This window comes from Balaenoptera ricei, chromosome 1 (assembly GCF_028023285.1).
Source record: "Balaenoptera ricei isolate mBalRic1 chromosome 1, mBalRic1.hap2, whole genome shotgun sequence".
Lineage (NCBI taxonomy): Eukaryota > Metazoa > Chordata > Mammalia > Artiodactyla > Balaenopteridae > Balaenoptera > Balaenoptera ricei.
In genome coordinates this window covers 33057646-33069565 of record NC_082639.1, presented here as the reverse complement: position 1 = coordinate 33069565, position 11920 = coordinate 33057646, and the positions used below count along the sequence as shown (strand labels likewise).

Genomic DNA, 11920 nt, shown 5'->3' with positions numbered 1-11920 from the left:
AGGGAAGGCGTTTAGGAGATGGCTGTGTTTTAGAAAACTCTTCACATCAGTAGATAGGAGCTCCTGTAATTTTAATTGCTGAAGTACTTCATTTTCAGGATGTGCCATGCTTATTTATCAAACTCCCCACTTTTATGATGGTTTCCCATCTTCCCTTATTATGAATCGTTTGACAATTGTTGTATAGCGCTCTTTAGATTCTAAGACTCTTATCTTTTAACATTTCTGAAGTCAGCATGTGCTTTATATTTCCTCGCTAGGTTCCTGGATTCCAGCAGCTGGTTTTGGTGTCCTGCTTCCCGCTTCATCCCTAGCTGGCCCACCCTCTGCACCCTCAGCTCAGGTGCACATGGCCTCCAGAGGCAGCAGACCCAAGCCCCAGAGCATTCCACTCAGCTTGGAGGGAATCCAACAGAACCAGCGGGTATGGCTGGTGAAGCTTCCTAAATACCTGTCACAGCAGTGGTCCGAAGCTTCTGGAAGCGGTGAAGTAGGGAAGCTGCAGATTGCCAAAAATCAAGGGAAGTCTGAAATCTCATTTATTTTGAATAAGGAACTTACAGACATTCGAGGTACAGATGGACAACCTGCCCCGGTCATCGCTCCCAGGGAGCATCAGCTTGTCTTGCAGGGGGTCAGAGGGCAGGTCCTCACAGCGCTGACTGAGCATGCACCGGATCAGCTCTCCCTGGAAGGAACGGTGGTACATCGGGGAGAATGCAGACCTGCTCTGAGTGAAAACTACATGAGGCTGAAGAGAAGGCAAATAGAGGAGTCTTCCAAACCTGCCAGAACCGTACAGAAACTGGAGAAGGTAGTCACGACCAATTATAAACCTGTTGCCAATCATCAGTACAACATTGAATATGAGAAGAAAAAGAAAGAAAATGGAAAGAGAGTGAAGGCTGATAAAGATCAAGTTTTAACCTTGCTATTTGCTGCCTTTGAGAAACACCAGTATTATAACATAAAGGACTTGGTTGGCATCACTATGCAACCTGTGGTGTACCTGAAGGAAATCTTGAATGAAATCGGTGTTCGGAATGTAAAAGGGCCCCACAAAAACACATGGGAGCTAAAAGCAGAGTACCGGTATTATCTGGCAGCGGCCAAGAGTGAGTGAGACAGCCCTTTGTCAAGAAGCGCCAATATGAGCGTGACAATCTTCTGACGCTAAAAGTGATGTGAGGCTGTGCTATTATTGCTAAGAGTTAGGTCGGTTAAATATCTTTTTAAGTATTCATATTTAGATTGTAAAACAGGGAAATAAAAAAAGATGTAAACTGAGAAAATGTTGTCTGAGGACTACCCGTCTTTGCTGCATCCCCAAAGAGCTCAGCTCCTCTCAGTCTAAAGAGAAGTGTCGGGCTTCCCTGGTGGCGCAGTGGTTGAGAATCTGCCTGCTAATGCAGGGGACACGGGTTCGTGCCCCGGTCTGGGAAGATCCCACATGCCGCGGAGCAACTAAGCCCGTGCATCACAACTACTGAGCCTGCCTGTCTGGAGCCCGTGCTCTGCAACAAGAGAGGCCGCGATAGTAAGAGGCCCGTGCACCGCGATGAAGAGTGGCCCCCGCTCGCCGCAACTAGAGAAAGTCCTCGCACAGAAACGAAGACCCAAGACAGCCAAATAAATAAATAAATAGTAATTAAAAGGTGCTAATAATTAAAAAAAAGAAAAAAAAGAAGTGTCATCAGAAACTGGACAGGGGTGGGGCCAGGGGTGGGCCTGGGGTGGAGGGTAGGGTTGGCTGGGGTTAGGGGTGGAGGCAAGCAAATTCTACATTCTAAAATTACTGAAGAACACAGTTGTTTTTGAAATGTTTAAAACATATGGTCCTTTCATATGCAGAAACATCAATGAAAAAATATTTAGAGTAAGAGAGTGAGATAATTAAAACTGGCAGTTGGCAGGTAGAGGAGGATGGCCTCCGACTGATGGAGTGGAAACAGGCTGTATTAGAGATCCTTTCCTTACTTCAAGGGAGTTGTGAGTTGTATCTTAAATTTGGATCCCTGATCGTTGCCTGAAACATCGTTTAAAGAGATTCCACTCTGGCAGCAAGCACTGAAATGAAAATTGACAAGAATAATGGCAACAATGACAATAATAATGGCTAACATTTATGCACTTGGTGTAAGCTAGGTGCTGTGCTTAGGACTTGATGTCATTTTTTAGATAATTTTTTTCTTTCAGCAGCTCCACGAGGGAGATGTGGAGTCTCTCTTCTGCTCTCCCACCCCATCCTTCAAAGGCTGCTGAGGGATGTGGGGTTGAGGAAGGGTTTTTATTTTTAATTTTTATTTATTTTGGCTGTGCCGGGTCTTAGTTAGACGTGGAAGTTTAGAGGCCAGAGGAGGTCTGTTTCACTGCGTTGTTCAGGGTGCTCTGCTGCACGGGGACCGGTCTCATTCCCGGAATGTGCCGTGACAAGGGGTACAAATGTTTCCTCTGGGCCAGGAGCTAGAGAGGGAGTTGGCGTGCTGTTATCTAGGGTCCAACAGGGCTGTCTGGAGGGGTGGAGAGACCTTGGTCGACGTAGGCTGAGAAGTGGCATCTGATGCCAGGGTTGCGGAAGGAATCATAAGCAGACACCTAGAGCAGAGGTGCCTTCCTCTGCGTCAGGCTTACTGAAGGAGAGCTGTGTCAGTGATGGGAAACCTCCGAATAACCAGCTCAGCACCTGTGAGAGCACTGACCTTCTTCATCTACCAGAGCCAACCAGAGTGCCAGCTTACACCAGAGGGCTTGAAATCAGATCTCAAGAGTACCAGTTCACATACTACTTTCCTTTCTCCTCCATCCTTACACGTTGGCGGGTCCCAAACAGTGGTTAGTGAATAGGGGAGGAGACAGCAGGAAGCGAGGAGGGAGCAGAGTGATGAAGCTGTTCCCACGTGGGGAAGGTGAGAGGGCTCAACCCTGGGCCATGTCTGGGTGTTCTTATCACCGTATCAAGACTGTTTGGGACCTAAAGTGACTGTAGGGCTATTTATTTCCTAGAGAAGAAAAGGGCGGGTCTGCCAGAGTCTCTTCCAGGGAAGGAGGTTACTCCATAAATGAATATTAAAGAGATGGTAAGAGGCAAAAAGAAAATTAGTTTGATTAAGTCTTGAATGTTGCTTATTCAACTGGTAGGGGGAGTAACTCCAGTCAGGGGAGTAACGTGAAGGCAGTCAATGTTGTGTGACTTTATTCCAACAACAATCAGCTGCTGAGTACAGCTGCTGAGTACAGGCCCAGAGTCAGAGTTGGGGTTATCAAGGGTTGGAGGTTTTCTAGGTTAGTATGATGGGTGGAGAGAGGGGAGAGAGTTGAAGCTGTTTACAAAGATTTATAATGATGGAAAGGTGGAAAGTGGAGACAGGAGGGGAGAGACAGATAGTGGAAAGTAAACGGCATCAAGTCCTGGGAGACCCCAGTGGGGTTGAAGAATTACTGGAGTGTAGGTACTAGAGAACCTGAACTGGAAAGATGGGAGGTGGTGGTCAGTGATGTTAAGTAACTTCTGTGAAGTCATAAAGCCACCAAGAGGGGAGATGGTGGCCTTCCGTCAGTTAGACTGGTAGTCCCCAACTCACGCTCATTGTTTCTGTTCTATTACGACCACTTGGAATAAATCTGACCTTTCCATCTTCATAACATTCCCTCCTGGAAACAATGGTGTCAGCTTGAATGAATACTATATTTTCTACCACCAATTTTCTCCTTGTTTTCTATAGTTTTTCTAGGAAATAGCTCTTAGGTCCTCCCATACTCTCCCTTCCCACTTATGCTGAGCTAGGTCTCCATCTGTCACATACTTTCTAAATAATGTCTCTGCCTGAAACAACCAGTTTTGTTTATTCCACACCTGGTATAAAACCTTAAGTGATTCCTTATTCACTGCTTCAAGTCATAGATGTCTACCTAATTTTATAGGCCATCCACACTTTCTCCTGCTATTACTGAGAGCCTTCCATGAAATCTGAGTTCCAGTTACTCATAGAAGATGAATAAAGGGAATCATGCTCTATGTGATCTCATTGATGTCCTCAAAACTAACAATTCTTATTGAAGTTCCAGAATGCTCTGAGTGATGCATATAGTGCTGGCCAACCTGGGCTAGCTCCCAGAGAGGACACGCATTTCCAGTCCAACACAGAGGGGCACAAGGAGGAGGAATGAGCAGACCAGCCTTTCCCATCAGATCGCCTGGCACAGGACTTGCACTCAATGCATTCTCCTTAAATGAGTGAATGGCTTTCAATGCACAAACATTTACTAAATCTATCCATCCAATTAGACTGCTAAGGACAATTCATGGTTGAATTTAAGTCAATTTGAATAGGTAAGTGAAGCTCTGGAAATTTTAAAAGCAAGTGAGGAAAGTGGCTTCAAGGACTTTATGGCTACAGAAGGTTAACAGTATTTGGAATGAAATGAATATCAAGATCATACAAATTCATTTTGAGGATTGCAATTCATTTAACTAGAGCAATATGACTAAATTAAGCAAAGCGTGGCTCTGTATCCCAAATGTAGAGAGGCGCTAACAATTATATTCAGAAATGGTAGAGAAGCAATTATACTCCAATAAAGATGTTAAAAAAAAAAAGAAAGAAAGAACTGGTAGAGAGGGAGATTGAGAGACAGGGAGAGAGTGCCAGCTACCTGGTACTACCAAAGCTACCTGCTTTGTACTAAATTCCTCTACTTATACCATTAAAAAAAGAACTTATTTTATATATAAAACAGATAAACAACAAGGACCTACTGTGTAGCGCAGGGTAATAACTTAAAATGGAAAAGAATCTGAAAATGAATATATATATTATATAATCATAAAAGTAATTATATATATAATCACTTTGCTGTACACCTGAAACTAACAAAACATTGTAAATTAACTATACTTCAATTTAAGAAAAGAACTTATTCATGCTTATTTATTTTTGTCTCCACTGAGAATCTTTTAAATAAGTCATAGTCATACTTTCTTTTATTGAGGTATAATTGACATATAACATTATATTAATTTTAGGTATACAACATAATGATTCAATATTTGTATATACTGTAATGTGGTTATCACGATAAGTCTAGTTAACATCTGTCACCATACATAGTTACAAAAATAGTTTTTTCTTGTGATGAGAACTTTTAAGATTTACTGTCTTAGTAACTTTCAAATGTGCAATATAATATTATTAACTATAGTTACCATGCTGTACATTATATCTCCATGACTTATTTACTTTATGACTGGAAGTTGTGCCTTTTGATTCCCTTCACGCATTTCCCCCCCTACCCCTCTGGCAATTACCAATCTGTTCTCTATGGTATGAACCTGTTGTTGTCGTTGTTGGTTTTAATATTCCACACATAAGTGAGACCATAACGTATCTTTCTCTGTCTGACTTATTTCAATTAGCAAAATGCCCTCAAGATCCATCCATATTGTCACAAACAACAAGATTTCCTTCTCTTATGGCTGAATAATATTCCCTTGTGTGTGTGTGTGCACGTGTGCGCATGCATGCATCACATTTTCTTTATCCATTTATCTATGGATGGACATTTAGGTTGTTTCCATATCTTGGTTATTATAAATAATGCTGCAATAAACATGGGGGTGCAGATATCTTTCTGAGTTAGTGTTTTCCTTTTCCTCAGATAAATACCTAGAAGTGGAATTGCTGGATCATATGATAGTTCTATTTTTAACTTTTTGAGGAAACTCCATACTGTTTTCCACTGTGGCTGTACCAGTTAAGCCATGGTCATCCTTGATGCTTGAGTGAAAGAACTTGCAGTCAGAATTCTGGATGGTGAAGGGACTACACACAAGAAGCCCATCAAGGATTACCAAGAACTACACTCTTTAGAGATTATTTAGCAGCAGGATGGCCCTGGCCTAAGAGATGTTACTCCTTTCCAATTCTGAAGCTCAGCATGAAGGCAAAGGGCAGATGAGAAATAGATCAAAAGTTAAGATGACAATCGTAGTCACTTGAGGGTAACATTTCCAAGATTTGGGGAATAGGGACAATGGGAGAGGAGAAAAGTAACTCCCTAAGTGAAACCTGATAGCCATTCTAGGACTTAGGCATTAATTTAACAAAGCTTAACACAAACCAAAACTTTAACGAAAATAACTATTTCCTATTTAAGAGGAAATTTTAAGTTGGGAGAAAGGCTTGATAAAGAAGTTGATTTAGCTGCTTATGGGTGAATTTGCCAAGGATGCTTTGGTGTTCCAGATGGCCCAGGTTAGCTGGAGGAACCAGAGGAGGTAAGGGGAATGGTTTGTCTTTATCCTCCATAACCTACCCATGTGGACTGATCATATTAGTTGCTTAATAGTAGATTATTAAAATAAAGGCTTAAGCTGAAAGGCTATATTGTACAGCACATGGAATACAGCCAATATATATATTTTTTAATTTACTGATTTTTTGTTTATTTATTTTTGGCTGCGTTGGGTCTTCATTGCGGCGTGTGGGCTTTCTCTAGTTGCAGGGAGCAGTGGCTACTCTTCGTTGTGATGCGTGGGCTTCTCATTGGCGGTGGCTTCTCTTGTTGCAGAGCACGGGCTCGAGGCACGCAGGCTCAGTAGCTGTGGCACACGGGCTCAGTAGTTGTGGCTCGTGGGCTCTAGAGCGCAGGCTCAGTAGTTGTGGCGCACAGGCTTAGTTGCTCCACGGCATATGGGATCTTCCCGGACCAGGGCTCGAACCCGTGTCCCCTGCATTGGCAGGAGGATTCTTAACCACTGCACCACCAGGGAAGCCCGTATATAGCCAATATTTTATAATAACTTTAAATAGAGTATAATCTATAAAAATATCGAATCTATTTTGTACACCTGAAACTAACATAATATTGTAAATCAACTATACTTCAATTAAAAATAATAATAAAGCTAAATAACTCTCCTAAAGGGACTTCCCTGGTGGTCCAGTGGTAAAGAATCCACCTTCCAATGCAGGGAACGCGGGTTCCATCCCTGGTTGGGGAACTAAGATCCCACATGCCATGGGGCAACTAAGCCCGCACGCCACAACTACTGAGCTCATGCACCTCAAATAGAGAGCCCGTGTGCCGCAAACTACAGAGTCCACGCTCCCTGGAGCCCGCACGCCACAACTAGAAAGAATCCCGCACACCACAACGAAGAGCCCCCTCCCTGCAACGAAAGATCCCACATGCCACAAGGAAGATCCCGTGTGTCACAACTAAGACCCGACACAGCCAAAAAACAAAACAAAACAAAACAAAAACCAAAAAACCAAAAAACCCCAAAAGTCTCCTAAAAATAAATTTAAAAAAATAAAATAAAGGCTTATTTGTTAGGGTGCAGTGAACCCTCCAAAACAGTGATTCCCCTCTATCTCTGCCCCCAAATTTCTCACCTTTAGTCCCAGATGAGTGTGCTGGCAAAGCACTTGGTGAGGAGGCTTCTCCTGACCATGGCTTGTCTCCTGAAGGGACCTCATCCTTAGATGTTTGTTGATTTCAGGGAAGCCAAGGTGTTAAGTGTCTTAAAATGTCATCAAAATAGGATGGACAGGGACTTCCCTGGTGGTGCAGTGGTTAAGAATCCGCCTGCCAATGCAGGGGACACGGGTTTGAGCCCTGGTCTGGGAAGATCCCGTATGCCACAGAGCAACTAAGCCCATGTGTCACAACTACTGAGCCTGTGCTCTAGAGCCCAAGAGCCACAACTACTGAGTCCTCATGCCACAATTACTGAAGTCCGCTCACCTAGAGCCCGTGCTCTGCAACAAGAGAAGCCACTGCAAGGAGAAGCCCACGCACTGCAACGAAGAGTAGCCCCAGCTCGCCACAACTAGAGAAAGCCTGCGCATAGCAATGAAGACCCAACGCAGCCAAAAATAAATAAATAAAATAAATAAATTAAAAATAAAAACAGGATGGACAGCACAGTAGCCCTGCCCTGACAACTGCTCAATCTTTTTTTTATCTCTTTGCCCCTCCTCAGCCTGTTTTCAGAAGTAGATACCTGCTCCTTATTTAATGCTATGGAATGTCTCTGAAAAAGTATCAGAGCCCCATCTTAAGGTTTCTGTAGAGAACCTGGGAGTGGGTGCTGGGAGCTTATTGGTTCACTCACTCATATGTACCATGTCAAAAAAGGGGGCTTATTTATTATAGGACCAACAGCTTCTTACTTATAGAGCAAAGTGTTCCAGTACCAGAAACATTTTTCAGTGAGGAATTGCTGATAAGTGCAAATTTATTTTTATACTCTTTAAACAGTACTTGTGGAACATATTCATTGGCCCTAAGGGCGATCAGAGATTACTTTGACAACTCGAATTGTGAAGCCCTCTTCCTGTGTGGTTCCTTTACTTCCCTTGATCATGACCCCAGTAAACTCTGTCAGCATCAGTACTTTAACAGGATGTTCCAGACCCCATCTTAGTTGCCACGACCAAGATTCTGAATCAGCCAGCCTCTAGGAAGGCCAGATTCCATTTAGAAAAGGAATATAAAGCAGCAGTTCCAAAACCTGGAACTTAGATGCTCAGTCAGGCCTTCTCACAGAAATGCTGAATCTCAGCCTCCTGGGGTGGAACCCAAGATAACTATATTTTTAACAAGCTGCAGTTGATTCTGATGCCCAGGCACATTTGGGAACCACTGATACAGATTCAGATTAGGCTATAAATTGCATATTTATGCCACTCCATATGACTAATTACAGTAAATAGGCTGATGCCAGAGACAGCACAAATTATTTCAGTGACAGACTGAATTTACGCTGACGCGTCTAATTTAATCATCTTTGTGCTAAGGATAATTTAACCGTTATCCTACTTGACTATAGGAATTTCTCAATCTGTTTATTTTTTTATATATAATACACTCATACCAGATTTCCCTTATCAAGTTGTATATTCCCACAGCAAACGATGTTTAACGCTGTTTGAAGCTTTAGAAATAACATCATTTAAAAGCCGAGTTGTGGCTGCTTGTCCCCATAAGTTTTCATTTATGGTCATCACCCATCTCATCATGGATGATGTCAGAGAGCCCTTTGTTAATATTTCCGTGGGCAGCCAATGTGCATTTTCAAGTCTCCTGAATTTTACCCCCTACTTCGATCAATTTATTGGTAGAAATTTCTGTATTCAGTAGGTTCAGCACACTAGTAAAATGCCACCGAAGATTTTGTTTCTTTTTTTTAACTTTATGCAAACATCCCATAGAGCAGTAATTCTCCAGCTTTGGTATACGTAATAATCACCTATAAGGGAAGGAGGAGCCTTTACAAATGCAAATCCTTGGTCCCCACACCTGTAGACTGATTAAGAAGACGTGGTCGAGGCCCAGGAATCTGCATTTTAACAAGTGCCCCCCCCCGCAAGATAATTATGTACACTGAAGTTTTTGTGCACTAAATACTAAGGTATTATTTACACTGTAGTACTCACCTTGAGTAATTCTGATATAGGTGATCTGCAAACCACACTGTGAGAAACAAGGATACTCACATAAGAAATGGGAAAGTGGAAAGTTTCACCTATCTCAAGACAAGATTTTAGACAATGCATAGGACATCATCACCCAGGAAAAGCAGCATTGTGGACCTACTTCCATGATTACTTACATTCTTGGCAGAACCTTGTACCACTGGACAAGTCATGGTATGAACCCAACTCTTCGTGAGGTTTTTTTCAGTCTCATTATGGGTCCAGGATGTTCCATAGATATAATTCTTTTCAACTTTTTTTTATTGCTTCTTCATAAACAGAAACTTAAGGTGATTGCTTCTATATCTTGTAACATTAAAACACTTGACAGATAATATTTTCACTTAAGTTTCACTTAGGCTATTGGTATGGTTTATTTCTTATGTGCAACGTCATTATGAGTTTTAAAGTTCTAGGTGAACTTTTTTCCCCCCACGATTGTCATATTTGTAATAGGTGTCTCTGCTGCATGTCTGTAACTTACAGTTTTGACCATCCTTATTATCACATCGATTATAGAGGATTTCTCTTCCACGTAGATTCTACTAAAGGTGAATATTTCCTTTCTGACTGAAGTCCGTATCACACTTGTTCATATCAATTTTTCTCTTGTGTGGATTCTCAGATGAATGTGAAGTGTTGAAGTCTGAGAGGAGCCTTACCACACTCATCACATTTATAGGGTCTCTCTTCCCGTGGGCTCTCTTATGAATGCCAAGTTTCACACTCAGAAAAATTCTTGAGTGTGGTACCACACGTACCACACTGATATATTCCTCTCCCGAATGGGAATGGGGTGTATAACGGAGAAGAGTGGAGCACCTGGTGAAGCCCTTACTGTGCTCTTCATGTGGATCTGGTTTCTCTCCCATGTGGACTCTGATGACCTCTAAGATCAGCAGCTCTGTAATAACTCTCACCACCTTTACCTCCTTTATAGGGTTTCTCTCCTGCATAGATGCTTTCAGGATTGCAAATGTTTTTGTACTGGCTGATACCCTCAACCCACTCAGCACATTTGAAAGGTCCTTCTACTGTGTGAACTCCAAGATTGTTAGAAGTTTTTATTTTAGCTCATCTAAAAAGGGTGTGTGCTGGACTTCCCTGGTGGCACAGTGGTTGAGAACCTGCCTGCCAATGCAGGGGACATGGGTTTGAGCCCTGGTCCGGGAAGATCCCACATGCTGCGGAGCAACTAAGCCCGTGCGCCACAACTATTGAGCCCATGTGCCACAACTACTGAAGCCCGTGCGCCTAGAGCCCATGCTCCACAAGAGAGGCCACTGCAATGAGAAGCCCGCACACCACAACGTAGAGTAGCCCCCACTCGGTGCAGCTAGAGAAAAGCCCATGTGCAGCAACGAAGACCCAATGCAGCCAAAAATAAACAAATATGAATCTCATGTAAATAAATAAATAAATAAATAAATAAATAAATAAATAAATAAAAAGGGTGTGTGGTAGGAAGCTTCTGATATGGCTCCCATGATATTCATGCCTCTGGGTAATCACAGCCTTGGATAATCCCTTCCTCTTGAGTTCAGGCTGGACCTAACAACTTGCTTCTAACAAATAGAATAAGAAAAACTAACAATATTAATTTCCCTTTCATTTTCTTAAACTGAAATGATATGGTAATGGTGATGGGGATGCTACTTCTGTGATCAGGTTACAAATGACTGTGACTCTGTCTTGCTGGTCATCTCTTTCTGGCTCTTCTTGCATGTTTGCTCATGGAGAGAGCTACCTGGCAAGGGACTAAGGGCAGTCTGCAGCCAACAGCCAGTAAGGAACTGAGGCACACAATCCAACAGCCTCAAGTAACTGAGTCCTGCTAATAACCATGCTTGGAAGTGGATCCTTCCCCTGTTGAACCTTCATTTGGGACTGCTGCCCCAGCCAACACCTGACTGAAGCCTTGTGAGAGACTGAAACAGATGACCCAGTGAAGCTCTGCCTGGACCCCTGACCCACAGAAACTGAGATAATAAATGTATGTTGTCTTAAGCCACTAAGTTTTGGGGTAATTTGTTACAGAGCAATAGATAAATAATACAGCGTGTAGTGATATCTCATTGGGGGTTTTATTTATTTATTATTTATTTATTTATTTTTGGCTGTGTCAGGTCTTAGTTGCAGCACACGGGCTCTTTCGTTGCAGTGTGTGGGCTTCTCTCTAGTTGTGCTGCTTGGGCTCCAGAGCTTGCAGGCTCAGTAGTTGTGGCACACGGGCTTAGCTGCCCCGTGGCATGTGGGATCTTAGTTCCCCAACCAGGGATTGAACCGTGTCCCCTGCACTGGAAGGCGGATTCTTAACCACTGGACCACCAGGGAAGTCCCTCTCTGTGTGGTTTTAATTTGCATTTCCCTAATGACTAATAATGTCGAGCATCTTTTCAGGTGCTTATTTACCATCTGTGTACCTTCTCTGGTAGACTATC

The 11920-nt window shown here is 42.8% G+C and overlaps 1 protein-coding gene across 1 annotated transcript; it reads left to right on the top strand.

Moving 5' to 3' along the window:
• Positions 1-349: 349 nt before the first annotated feature.
• LOC132349275 (general transcription factor IIF subunit 2-like) lies at positions 350-1123 on the top strand. The gene has a single exon (XM_059897569.1). The coding sequence runs from the start codon at positions 350-352 to the stop codon at positions 1121-1123; it is 774 nt and encodes a 257-aa protein (XP_059753552.1).
• The last annotated feature ends 10797 nt before the right edge of the window (positions 1124-11920 follow it).

What these genes read in the sequence shown, in the direction of transcription:
- LOC132349275 (XM_059897569.1), top strand. Translation starts at nt 350, where the DNA reads ATGGCCTCCAGAGGCAGCAGACCCAAGCCCCAGAGCATTCCACTCAGC.